Below are 14,073 nucleotides of genomic sequence, written 5' to 3'. Positions count from 1 at the left end.
ATTTCTTTTGAGTGGCCATGTCAGAAGATAATAGCTTCGCAAGCTAGCTAGCTACATATGGAGGACCAAAAATGCCAAAAATAATAAATAAATAACATTGAAAATAAAAACGGATATAAAAAAAAAAAATTCAACAATTAAATACAAAAAATAAATGTAAATGGAAATAAAAACAACAAACAAACAAATAAAAAGTACAAAAAGACATTCAAAAAATAAAAATAAATCTAGAAATAAGTACAAAAATAGATATAAATAAAATAAAATGTCAATCAATAAATTAAAATACTCTGCTCTCATATTTATTTATTTCATGCTGTACTACAAAGATAAATAGATCGATAGATGGATGGATAGGTAAGTTGATAAATGGATTTATTTCTAGATGGATACAGTAGATGTATAGAAAGAAAGATGGCTGAATAAATAGAAGGATATATCAGTAGATGGATGGATGATTGTGTAGATTGATAGATGGATGGATGGATGATAGCTAGCTCGACTGACAACTAATAATCTCTAACAAATTTCTCCCGATATAGATGCACTCACTCCGTCTGCAATTTGTTTTTCTGGCTCAAGAGCTCACCCTATTTCCTTTCAATGATGACACACACGTCTCTTAGACAGCCTGGCCCAATAACAACAACACCGATGCGTATACGAAAGAGCAGAGCTTGTTGACCCACTTTTTTTTTTTTTCTGTCCCTGTGGCGAGCACATTAATGCAGCATGTTGCTTTCAAAAATACTGACAGAACGCGCAGCTACCTTTACACCATGATGGACTTCCTCAATAGCAACCATTACAGTGCTCGGACTTCATTTACACGCGTATCAAAACAGTTTTCCCCGTTGAATGAATTGTGTTTTTAGTAGCAGAGCATATACGACCCGATGGGGGACGTACGTCAGCACCCATTGGTGAATAGTTTACACGAATATACCTTAGCCACCATCCACCCGCTGCATCACGCCTTAAGATGCCTTTCCTGTGTGCGTAAAAGCAGCAAAAAATAAAAAATAAATGGCAAGAAAACACAACTGCAGCTTTTTAAGCCACTCATTATCCTTTTTTTCCACACCAAGTGTGCTACAAGCAGCAGTTTTGAAGTAGTCGGTTCAAGTGTCTTTCCTTTGTCGATGCCAATTTGCACGTACAGCGTGTACGTTGTACAGCATGTACCCTTCGGGAACAACCGGCTCACACGTACGCTGGCCCCGGGGGACTCTTTGGGCCCCTGACTATTGTGGTTTGCTACTGCCAGGTTTCCTAATGGACCTCAATGACAAGCGCGTCGTGATTAGAGCATTAACACAACTCAAGCGTTGGCTTAAGGAGCACAAAACCGGATAAAATATTCAGACTATGATTTAATGTGTGTCACGTAACGTACTTTGCAATTGGTACACCTTAAGGGACATCAAGGCGTTTTAATGTCTGTCACATTTGTTAGCTTATCTGTGTTCACAGGTGTCTAATCCGGCCATTCTTCACGTGACGCTTCACTGACGGGCCTGAGCTCGTCCATCGTCGCGTTCAGACCCGACGAGGTGGGACAAAAGATGACAGAAAGTGTCAAAACAAACTCTTATGATAGGAAGAAAAATGAGTTTTTGGAGCCCAGCTTTCTAAACAGTGATTCTGTTCTTTGTTGGGAGCAGAATCAGACCCGGCTCATTGTTACATGCCCGCCAGATGGGTCGCGGCGTCCTGCAAGGAGACGGCGAAGAGGACATCGTCTGGATCATGTCACACACGCGTAAACTGTTTGTGTTAAGACCCCGCTATTCATTTAGTGGGGCAAACCGAAGGCACGTTGAAGCGGGCTGGCCTCATTCTAAAAAGACAGAGAACTGATGTAAATGAATTAATAAATCAATAAATAAATAACCAAAACTGCTTGCAATATGTAATAATAATAAGCATGTGTTGAATTTTAGCATTATATTCTTCAAATGTTTTATTTTGATTTTTTAAAATCATCCATCCGTCCATTTTCTTGACCGCTTTTCCTCACAATGGTTGCGGGGGTGCTGGAGCCTATCCCAGCTGGCTTCGGGCAGTAGGTGGGGGACACCCTGAACTGGTTGCCAGCCAATCGCAGTTTTTAAAATCAATTTATTAATATTAATTCATTAATATAATGTATTCATTTAAAAAAAGAAATCCCTAACATTTTCAAGTATCTTATTTGAAAAAAGATGAAAACCCACCAAATTATTTCATAGCTTTTTTTTTTTTTTGAAGATTAACCCCCAAAAAAGTTAATTATTAAATGTTTTCACCATGTTAAATGGGAAACCCCAAAAGTATTCAACCCATATGTGCCCATATTATGTAAGCATTTTTTAAAATTATTATAATATATAATATATAATATAATAATTACATTATAGTTTTCCAAAAAGTTTATTTTAATTTTTCTTAATAAAAAGTCCCCAATTTTTCAAAATGCAAAATCTGCTTTCTATTTATGTGTATGTTTGTGTCTCTCAAAAAAATTCTTCACAAATAGGTAGGCTTAATTTACCACTTTGTATTGAACCTTAAAATTTTTTTTTTTTAAATCACAAAACTGCTAACTGCTAACTGCTAGGCCTGGTGTGGCAAATTCCTGCTTGCCCTTAACTGAAATTGAATCATTACTTAAATATAAAACACTAATCTGAAAGTACAAGTGGACACGTGTCAATCATTATATAAACAACATGCAAGAAAAAACAAAAAATCACCACCGTGATGTCTGCTGGATTTGGTGGGGCATTCTCCCACTTGCCCATAATGCAAAGTCTGTTCATTTATTTCTCCTTCAGCCATCCATATTAGACATAGGTCTTGTGCAAAAAAAAAAAAAAAAAAAACTCTCTTTGCCTCATTTGAACTCTTAAGAATGGAATGTAGAACAATGTTGAAACTCAGTGTTGCTCATCTCTTGGCTCTCAAACACTGAAGGCTTAGGTAGGCTAAAACCAACCGACCACATTACTTCAGCATCAGATGTGCTTCCAGTTTGTCTTTCAACATTAAAAGACACAAGCGAAACGCCTGTGAATCATTAGAGAGCTTCCTGACCTGATTACAGCCATGGTAACGTCACATCATGTGACCTGTGGCCACATTAGCATCAGCTAGATCTGGTGGGGCACTCGACCACTTTGCCCCAAAACAAAATTGGCATTGGAAAAAGTGACTTTTTTTTTTTTTTTTTCAGGTTCTGGCAGGGTACTCGGCCACTTGCCCCAAATGCAAAAAGTCACAGTTTTGTATTTAACCACACTGCCAACTACTGAACATGGTGGTGCACTAGGCGATTTGCCCCACTGCCAAATTTCCGTGTGAGAAGAAAAAACAAACAAACATGTCAACAACGTAAAACCAAAATAATCAGGCAGTTTAAAGTCTTAAAACGTAAACGTACATGTCACATGCAGCGAAAACACTGTGTCGTCTGTTATTGCTGCAACACTAAGTGCTTTTAATCTGGTGGGGGTGCGCGCACACACAGGATAATAGTTCGTCGGGGCACGTGCACGACGGGGCCCAATTATCCGCCGCCGTGCCAGAGATCATCTTTCGGAATGTAAACAGGCGGCGCGACATGAATGGAGATTGAATCTGGATTGAAATATTTTTCAAGTTTCCTCACAACTTTGACTTGCTGCTTAAGGCTGGAATTCCTCAGGTGGGAGGAAGGGGGTGTGTGTGTGCGTGTGTGAGGTGGGGGAAGTGGTCAAAGTACTCGCACTCTGTAGCTACTTAAGTAGAAGTACAGACACTTGTTGGAAAAAAGACCCTGATGAAAGTACAAGTACTGATTACACTTCTGTATGTACGTACGTCTGTAAGTACAAAAGTACAGACAGTAAAATGTAAGAAAAACTAGGACCCGACCAACATACCATTTTTTTTTTTCCCAATACCAATTCTGATATTTGGCAATTTAGTCTTTTATTTATTTATTTATTTATTTATATATATAAAAAAAATCATTTAGTGACTAAAAATAACTTCTTTTTTTTTTTGGATTGTTTTACAATACTTTATACTTTTGGATTTGTTTAGCTTTACAACAGCTTTTCTGATTTATTTGTTTGATTTTTTATTTTATTTTATTTTTTTGAGGGGGAGTATTTGAATGTCATTATCTTTGTCCTATGTTGTATTGTAATAATGAGTATAAAAATAGGCAAATATTGCCTCCCCACAGAAAAAATAAAATTGAAAATGATACACCAAAAATATAGCGAGGGAGTAAAAAAAAAAGAAAAGGAAAAAGTCATCAGAAAATAAAAACTAAATACAAAAGCACTTCCAGCTAAAATAATCTTTCACCATTGAAATGAATGGAAATGCCAACAATCCGTTCCAGCTACCCAAGACCAACATAGCTAACTTACAAACGTCTGCTAGCTTAATGCTAATTGCTATCTGCGAAACTAGCATCGATGTTGCAGCATTTAATACCCTTTGAGCAACACAAATAGACAGGCAATATGACAATATTCACAGCCATATATTGGTCATCATCTGTCAAAAACAAAGACAATTGTTACTGCCGCGTACTGAATCACGTATTGTGACCGTCTTCTTTGTGTATCATGTGCGAGGTAAATCAAGACACTACTTGGACAGTATTTGTACTTTACTTCTCACCACTGGTGTGTGTGTGTGTGTGTGTGCGCGAGAATATCTATTGTCGTTCACGCATACTCACACACAGTAGGGCCAAGTACCCCCCTCGTTGTCCCCCCCACCCCACCCTGCCACTGTTGACATTGAGAGGTATGCAAATGGCGGAACATGTCGGCAGGTTTGCATTTCAATACGAGGCAAAGCAAGCGCTCTTTTTGCCTTTTGTGTGCGCTTGCGTGCGCCAACAGGCCACTAGGTTTGCCGCTCGTTGCCGATGCTAATCCGAGCCGGCGTACGTATGACGCACAAACGAGACAAGCACCTGGCAGTCATCCACACGGGATGACCATCAACTCCCATGAAAGGAAAATGTCTGCATTGAATTTTTTTGAACGGAACGTTTCACTTATATTTACATTGACTTTGTCACTAATGCACTTTTGCTAAGTAATTTTTTACATTCCCTTTTATTTTTATTTTATTTTACTCGTGACTAAACAACAACAGTGAAAAATATACTGTGTTAATGGCATTTCCTCAAATTTTAATGGGAAAAATTGAACAATGAAGATGATAAGCATCTTTTATGTCCTCAGGCTAGGTGGAGGGGGTCGGGCACCCTAATGTTCGGATGCCTTGGGAAGTTCCTCACGTGTGTGTCAACAAGGACATCCTTCTGTAACAAAAAAAACAAAACAAAAAAAACCTCCCCCGTTTTTGGATTTCACCTGCCTGCCTGTCCTCATCCCGTGGACCAGCGCCCCTAATTACCCTCACATTCCATTTGCAATGAATACCCCAATGATCTTTGACAACTGCCCTCAATCCACCTAAATAGACCCCCCCCCCCACCACCACCACCACCACCCCATATCAACCCCCACCTTACTAACAATCCCTTATAGGCACATGTAAGTGACCTTTTAATTCCCTATAGTAGAACCGTTGAGATCCATTCTGGAATGTTCACCTCGTTCCAATGTCATGCACGTGCCCCCGCCCTCATCAACCCCACCACTTTGTATCGTAGTGTACACCGTACACGTAGCATCAACACACGGAAAGGTTAACCTTTTTTAGCTTAAAATCATTTACTTTAAACTCAAAGATATGGCGCTGTATCCTTGACAACAAAAGATGATTTTTTTTTCTTTTTAATCCCATTTTTAATTCATCTACATTGATACTAGCCTCATCCTAGCTAGCACTAAGCTAGTTCGTCTCAAGTCTGGCGCGCAACTATGCTAAATCTCTTTCGTTTGTTGTTAGCATGGCGTTAGCTAGCGCTATGGTGCGTTCTAAAGAAAATGATTACAAAAATCACATTTCTTTCCTCCAACTCTATTAAATATAAAACATGTATTACCGAAATTAAACATAAAATATGTATTGGAAGAATTAGGTCACTTTTGCTCTTTAATTGTTGTAAGCACTGGAAAACGTCACAAGCTAAATTTGGCAAACGGATGGAATGTTAGGATGCGTCACTGGTGGTTTCACCTTTGGGTGAAGCTCGCTGTCATCGGTATTCTTATCGGAATGACATACCAGAGCATAATCAGTGCCAGGCTGGCATGCCAACACGGCTCAGGGAATGAGTGCGTGAAAGATGGATGACTATGACCAGGCAGTAGGAGTCTAAATGCCGGGAAATTGGAACACAAACACGTCAAGTCATGTTTACGTGCTGCCGGCTGCTACTCAAATCATCGCTTTTTGTGTGCTATTCAATCTGATATATTCATATTTATATCACGGACAAACAGTAGTTTTGTATTGTTTTGACTCATGTTCTGTATTACATATAAATACCAATTGTAAGCCAACGGGGGTGCTATTAAACCGCCACTTAAACCCCTGTGTGGAACACTGACATGTCCCGACAGGTCCCCAAGATGCAACACAACACTGATGAAATACAGTCCAAAAATGTTTGATATCCACTTTCCCTTATACTTAAAAAAATCCATGCGAGGAAATAATAGTTAAATTTGCTCGTGAAAAGCCACAAACTTAGCTTGTTTTAGTCAGGACGAGCCAAGCCTGAGCTGCCACCTTTCTTGCTCTCCACTTGTGGGCGGGGCCAACAGCCCTACGCAACTCCGGCGTCAGCCAATCATAAGAAGGCACCGTCGCCAACCTTATAAAAGGCGTCGGCGCTCAGTTGCAGCTCAGTCTACTTGGAGACTTTTCACACTCTCTTGATGTTTTGTTTGTAATATAAACTTTATATATATTTAAAAGATTATTTTCCTACCCGAAGAAGCCGCTTTGCTACGAGATTGAAAACACTTGGACGGTTAACTTTTAGTGACGAAGCGAGGACAAGAAGAAGTCAAAATGCGTTTAATCCACAACATGACGACCATCGCGGAATGCTCAACCCCGGACTGCTTGATGCCGAACCGGGCTATTAAAATCGCCGTGATAGGGGGAGGCGGAGTGGGCAAAACGGGTAAGAAACGATAACTAAACTTTATAAATAACCGCTTTTAGAACGTGTCGACTGGTGTGAACCGGCTGCTTTTGGTGCATTTTCAGCGCTCGTTGTGCGGTTCCTGACCCGGAGATTCATTGGAGACTACGAGAGGAATGCTGGTGAGTTCACGAGCACCGAACTTGAGTCGGACTTTTGGAGACTCCTCAGTCCTTCAAAATCGAACATTATTGCACGTTTACATGATTGATAGTGATAGAATTGTTGACGAACTATGAAATTCTTAATGTTATTTTGATGAAAGCAAAGGCAGTGGTTATTTTCCAGGCAACTCTCCTGCTAAATTTATTTTGCCGTGAACGGCTGTGGTCAATCGCCGCAGCGAGTTCTTGGCCTGCAGTGAAACTATTTGAACGTGATGTGTGGGCTGCAGGAATAGGTTATTTTGCCGTGAGTCATTCAGAATGTGTGGTGGTTCCAGCCTCGCTACGTTCAGGGACATTTACCCGTTCCAGGGCTGCTGTTTATACTTTTTAATTGTGGAAAACCCATCAGGGCAGTATTCACGGTCAAATATGGCGCTGATGCCGCTCTTATGTCCAAGTTCTTGCGCAAGTCACAGAAAAGTAATGCTTGGTGATGACTTAAAAATAACCACAGCGAATTCTTAGTTTGTGTATAAATAAAAGCAGTCACGGTTTTAATGAATGTAAAGAAAAAAAAAAAAAAAAATTTTTTTCTGTATTGTAAAAAAAATAAATGCAGTAAAAGAAAAGTATGCCTTTAAGTCAATTTTAATTACATAAAAAAATGTATTGATAAAATGATAAATGAATGCATTTATGAAATTAAAATATTTTAATTCAAAATCAACACAAAATGTTTTATTTAATTGGTAGTGTTGAATATAATTTTAATTTTAGTATTCAAAATTTGTTGCATGAAAATAAATGGCACCTTTTGTGTGTGTAGGTAACCTGTACTCCAGAGAGGTCCAGGTGGACGGCGAGCAAGTCAACCTCCAGGTTCAAGACACGCCCGGTGCAGAGGTAACAGCTCCATCCTCTTCTTCTGGGGTCATGCTGAGGTGTGATGACGTCATGTGATGACATCATTTGGCCCTCTTAGCTGACAAGTAGGATTTTCTGAGAGGGAAGTGGCCACAGATCTTATCGTGCCGTCAACAAGTTGCAACAGAGAGACTGGAAGAGTCACTGAAAGGTGTAGAATTGGATTATATTGTCAAATTGGGTAGACATTTAAAGCTTGTAGTCCCGTTTAGGTTCATGCTGAAATTTTCTGTCTGTACCTTTTAACTACGGAAAACCAGTTTTAATGTGCAGAAAAAGTTGTCACTAACCTGTTTTTATTTTTGTTCTCCAGATGAGCGACAACGGTGCGCTCCTCCCCGACCACGTGTCGTGCTCCCTGGAGTGGGCCGACGCTGTTGTGCTGGTGTACTCGGTCACAGACCGGAGCAGCTTCGACCTGGTGCCGCAGCTGCATCAAAGGGTGTCCCGATGCGCTACCGGCGGTGGCGGGGCGCCCCCCGTGGTCCTGCTGGCCAACAAGGCGGACCTGCTCCACCTGCGCCGCGTGGACCCCCAGCAGGGCCCCCTGCTGGCCGCCGCGCTGGGCTGCGCTTTTTACGAGGTGTCGGCCAGCGAGGACTACAGCCAGGTGCACGGCGCCTTCCACCGGCTGTGCTGCCAGCTGGCCAAGCAGCGGCCGGCGCTGCCGCCCTCGGCGCCGGCCGAGAAACGGCGCCCCAAGTCGCCCAACATGCAGGACCTGAAAAGGCGCTTCAAGCAGGCGCTCTCCGCCAAAGTCCGCACCGTCACGTCGGTGTGAGGCCTTCTTCTGATTTGTGGTGGAATTTTCTATTTTTGTTCTTGAAGAAGATGCTTCTCAAGTGACGTCCTGAAGGAGGACGATGGCGAAGAGCGTGACAGGCTCTTCTTCTTTGGCCGCTCGAAAGGCAGACGTTCCTCCAGACTGCTGCGCCACAGCACACACACGAGACGGGACACAAGATGGCGGGGCGGAGCACGGCCGCGTGGTGATCACTGATGCACTTTAAACACTGTGGGCTCAACAGCCAACTTTTTTTGTTGTTGTAGTTTTTGATGGTGGTGGTGTTATTTATTTTGTTGATTCACAGATTGTGTTCACAATAAAAAGATGAAGACCATTTTTGTCTGTTTTTAAACACTTCACCCATACGCATAGATTAAATTGAGTAAAATGTTAAGCTGATTCTAATATTTTGGCAATTAGAAGTATATTGGTAAAAAGCACCAAAAACATTAAATTGCAATCCAAAATGAGTACTTTTTCTTGTACTATTTGCATCATGTTTTTGAAATATACTTATATTACCTATAAAAATGGTCAATTTGGAATGGGAAAAAAGAAAAAAACAAACTAAATCCCCCCTGTATTTTAATGTGCGATATTCATAAAACAAAGTATTCCATTAAAAATATCAATTTTCAATATTTACCAAAAATATACTGTAATGAAAATAATTTTTTTTATAATTAAATGATAGTTGAAATTTAAATTTTATTAAACACTTTTTATACATATTTGAATTAGCATATATGTAAATTAAACATTTGTACATATTTGAATACAGATATTAATGTGCTAAAAATAAAACATTTTCATTATTTTATCCATATATCTAGCTAATAATTTTATTTAAAATGTTTACAACTATACCAATAAAACTACTCTATAACTAGGATGTAAGTATACTAATTTCCACTTAGAAAAAATCATTTCTATATATTTTTTTAGTTTGCAAAAATTAATTATGCAAAGCTAGTGTTTGAGCATTTAAAAAATGTGTGAAAATTTTCAAACCCACTAAAACCACAGAGAAGCTGTTTAGTTTGCCGTTTGTCTCTTCAGACCGCAAGAGCGTCCTTGGCTTACTTCTCCATATGGAAGAGCGCGATGGCAGCGCAGTGGCGGTGAAAAGCAGGCAGTGAACAAGGCCAAATCGGGCGACAACAAATTCTCACTCGAAGTGTATTTCACAGCGCTGACCTTGCGGTGGGAAAAACATCTGCAGAAAGAGACGAGCGCCCGTTCAAAAGATGATGAGGAAGAAAAAGCGAGTGTGTCATGATGACGACTTCATGAGTGGGCCCACACAGATTTTTGCTGAAGGACAAGAAGACTTATGATGATTTTACATGTCTTATAAAATAGATTAGAATGAAAAAGTTGGAAACTAACCAAGGGACTCAGGTTGTTTCAATGAGCTGAGACCTACTTTTTCTTTATTTCCCTTCCGTGGATTCATGTGCGTTTTTTTTTTCCTTCAAAAATTAAAAATGGCTACTTTTATGTGTCTTTTCTTTACAGGAGTATCCGTACTTTTTACACTCCGATGTCGGGCGTCAGTCTTTGGTTGCCGAAGAGCAGCTCGGGAACGTCGGTGGGCCTCAGCAGCCTGGTGGACAGGACCAGAACCTGTGGCGGAAAATACACTCGGTGATGAGACAATTCATCACAATTGAATTCGGAGTGGGAATGACTTTGGATCACACCGAGGGCGGTTTCTAATATTTTGACTCTCAAGTAGGACATCGCTGAAACTCTGACCCTTGACTCCTTTCTGCTAAAACGGCCAGCATGGAACAACGCCAGTCAGCCAAATTCCCAAATACGAGATGTGCCGGTTTTTGCGCCCAAGTGAATTAAAAATTTGCATTAATGTCTTTGAAAAATCAGTCATTTTAATTGTAATATGTAATATAAAAAAAAACAAAAAACAAAAAAACAAAAAAAAAAAAACAGTATATATTTTTTACGAGCATTGAAACAGAAACATGTGAAGGACATTAAGCTCAGATTCGAACCCACGTGCTGTGAACTGTGAGGCAGACATGCCAACCACTAGGACAACATGTTGGCCGTTAAGATGTCGAAATAATTCCAACACAAACTTATTGAACACCATGAAAAAAATGTGTGCCACAAAACATTTTTCCCAGTAGAGCGAAGTGGTCTTTTCATGTTTGTCGGCTTTGCGGACGTTCCCGTAACAACGCTGATGTCATTTGCTTTCAAATGGAAGACAGTCGCTTTGGTGCTGCGCGCTCGCGTCCTTTTAAGGAGAGCTTACTTGATGCCTTTCATCCAACTTTTGTTTTTGTTTTTTTAATCGCTACAAATTTAGCAGATAAAGAAAGCAAAATATGTGTTTAATAATGAACATTTTGTGCTTTGATAAAGCCGCTGCAGTACAGTATATACTGTATGTACTGTAGGTGTGTGAGAGTAAATGTTACGTAACGCGCCTTGAGTGATTGTCGACCCTGAAACTGCGAGACCTCACCTTGCCCCCGGCATCCGACTCGTAACAAAACAAGACAACAAGGTCGACGTCGCCCCAGCATCCGAGCTGCCGTCATGTGCAGCAGGCACGTTTCCGCTACTTTGGCTGGTTTGCATACCACCAGCAGACGTGACGAGTGGATACAGATCCATCTGCGTATTGAGGGCAATGCTTTTCACTCAGCAAACTGGGGCACCGGGGCTACTAGAATGTAACAGCAACTGCAAAAATTGCGGTAATGCACATGCCGGGCCAGTAGAGGGCGATGGCTACTGCTGAGTTTGTCAGGTCTCCGAAAGGCTTTTTTGAATATGCGTAGTCCGTTTAAATGCGATTTATGCAAGTAATGCTAGTCTCATATTGTGGGATGCCACGTTTGTTTTGATCGTCATGCATAGCATACGACGCTAACTGCTCAACACCGAGTGTGTGATGATGTGGAAGCTAACCTGACACACTTTCCTATAAAGACAAATAATATACGTTGCATTACGAAGAAAAAATAACATACATGTGCAGTGAACATTGTCTTCTTCCCTAAAGAGTAGACAAAATATCAATGTTCCTAAAAAGAAAAAAATATATATTCATGTCACACTTTCCTTAAAGGAAGAAAAAATATCAATGTTGTGATTTACTAAAAAGAAGACAAAATATTCTTGATTCACTCTCCTAAAAAGAAGACAAAAAAATACATGTTGCACTTTCCAAAAAATAAGAAAAATTCATGTTGCACTTTCCTAAAAAGAAGAAAACTGATCCATGTTGCACTTTCCTAAACGCAAGACAAACTAAACATATTTTCCTAAAAAGAAAAATATTCATGTCGTACTTGCCCAAAAAGAAGTCAAAATAATGTTCAGATTTCCTAAAAATGAAGACAAACTATTGTTGTCCCACTATTCTAAAAAGAAGACAAAAATACATGTTGCATTTTCCAAAAAAGAAGAAAAACTTAATGTTGCACTTTCCTAAAAAGAAGAAAACCGATCCATGTTGCACTTTCCCAAATGCAAGACAAACTAAACGTATTTTCCTAAAAAGAAAAAAATATTCATGTCGTACGTTCCTAAAAAGAAGACAAAATATCAATGTTCAGATTTCCTAAAAAGAAGGCAAACTATTATTGTCCCACACTCCTAAAACGAAGAGAAAAAATACATGTTGCACTTTCCTAAACAGGAGAAAAACTTTGTTGCACTTTCCTAAAAGGAAGACAAAATATCAATGTTGCACTTTTCTAAAAAGAAGAAAAACGATACACGTTGCACTCCCTGAAAAAAGATGAAAAACTATTCATGTTGTACATTCCTAAACAGTGCAAAATATCAACGTTGCACTTTCTTAAAAAGAAGAAAAACTATTGATGCTGCTGCTTTCTTCAAAGGAGACCAACTATCAATGTTGCACTCTCATAAAAGAAGACGAACGATTGCTGTTGCGCTTGCCTAAAAAGAGAAACTATTGATGTTGGCGTTTCCAAAAAAGAACGCAAACATGCTGCCCTTTCCTATACAGAAGGCAAATTAATGAGTTTCCTTTTTTTTTTTTTATAAATCAATGTTGTCTTTTCCCTAAAAGGTAACAAACTACCATTGCTGCACAACAAAAGAAGACATTTTCTACCTTTCACCTAAAAGAAGCTAAATTATTCCCGTCTGGCCCTGAAGGCGTTTGACTCACCTGACTTCCTGGTTTCAAGTTGGTCACAGTCTCCTTGATGAGGCGGAGCTCCGAGGGTGTGACTCCGCCCACCAGGAAGAGGAAGAGCAGCGGGTTGTCAGTGGGATGCGGGCGGCTCACCTGAGGGTGGAGGAGGCGCAGACGAGGGGATTTAGCACACAATTACATTAGTTTACCAATCGCGACAAAATATTTTGACCACGAAAGATCCAATTTCATTTCGCTTTCATTTCTTTCAGTTGCTGCCACAAATATATTTATGTTAATGGACAACTCGCAATGTGGACTTCGACAACATCCCACGTTGGCGAGTTTTGCGATTCTGAAAATGCTTTTCAGACAAAAACATCAAGGTAGCACAAGAATGTTTTGTTAAAACATGCTCGGTTTTCAGCAAAGTGAAATTACTACGACAAAATCACAATTTCTACATTTTTTTTTGCTCAAGTTTTATCATGTATGGTATATGCCAACTAGCTTGACATTTTTTATTTTTATTATTATTATTATTTTTTTATTTACCAATTTTATACAGAACACCTACCACAAACCTAGTTTAGTAGTTTTACCTTTTTTTGGTCAGTTTTTTTGGCCACACACTAAATATTGTGAACTTTTCTTTTAATCAGATTTTTTTTCCAGCTTTTGCCAAAGTTTTTACATTTCTGTTAGGCTTTTGCCCGTTTTGTGACTTTTGTCAGTAAAAAAAAGGAAAAAATTGTCAGCTTCTGTCCAACTTTTTAAACTTGTGTCATGATTTAATTTTTTTTTTTTTTGCCAGAATTTGGTTGTATTTTTCTTTTCTTTTTTTTTCAGATTTGTACGAAATTATTATTTTTTTGCGTGTGTAAATAAGTCAGATTGCCTCATACTCTATCACAAACATGTATTATTTAGAATTGACCTTTTTTTTGTCAAATTTTTGTGAATTTGTAACATTTGTTCCCTCTAAGTTTTTTTCACATTT

The 14,073-nt window shown here is 39.4% G+C and overlaps 2 protein-coding genes across 3 annotated transcripts in view; one reads left to right on the top strand and one right to left on the bottom strand.

Moving 5' to 3' along the window:
• The first annotated feature begins 6,781 nt into the window (after positions 1 to 6,781).
• rasl11b (RAS-like, family 11, member B) lies at positions 6,782 to 9,263 on the top strand. The gene is made up of 4 exons (XM_077535300.1): positions 6,782 to 7,090; positions 7,177 to 7,233; positions 8,045 to 8,121; positions 8,456 to 9,263. Exons 1-4 carry the CDS (start codon positions 6,976 to 6,978, stop codon positions 8,921 to 8,923), a joined length of 717 nt encoding a protein of 238 aa, XP_077391426.1. The 5' UTR covers positions 6,782 to 6,975; the 3' UTR covers positions 8,924 to 9,263.
• Positions 9,264 to 10,345: 1,082 nt separating this feature from the next.
• Positions 10,346 to 14,073, bottom strand: part of scfd2 (sec1 family domain containing 2) — a 93,742-nt gene continuing 90,014 nt past the window's right edge. For both annotated transcript variants that reach the window (XM_077535239.1, XM_077535240.1), the window contains exons 10-11: positions 13,107 to 13,226; positions 10,346 to 10,555 (exon numbers count right to left, since the gene is read on the bottom strand). In XM_077535239.1, the coding sequence (XP_077391365.1) occupies positions 10,463 to 10,555; positions 13,107 to 13,226 (213 nt within the window). In that variant the 3' untranslated portion in view covers positions 10,346 to 10,462. The remainder of the gene's footprint in view (positions 10,556 to 13,106; positions 13,227 to 14,073) is intronic.

This window comes from Festucalex cinctus, chromosome 10 (assembly GCF_051991245.1).
Source record: "Festucalex cinctus isolate MCC-2025b chromosome 10, RoL_Fcin_1.0, whole genome shotgun sequence".
NCBI lineage: Eukaryota > Metazoa > Chordata > Actinopteri > Syngnathiformes > Syngnathidae > Festucalex > Festucalex cinctus.
The sequence above is the reverse complement of the archived record's forward strand: the minus strand, read 5'-3'. Positions and strand labels throughout refer to the sequence as shown.

Coding starts and splice junctions, on each gene's coding strand:
- rasl11b (XM_077535300.1), top strand. CDS start 6,976: ATGCGTTTAATCCACAACATGACGACCATCGCGGAATGCTCAACCCCG. Junction 7,091..7,176: donor AGGCGGAGTGGGCAAAACGG/GTAAGAAACGAT, acceptor GTGCATTTTCAG/CGCTCGTTGTGCGGTTCCTG. Junction 8,122..8,455: donor AAGACACGCCCGGTGCAGAG/GTAACAGCTCCA, acceptor TTTGTTCTCCAG/ATGAGCGACAACGGTGCGCT.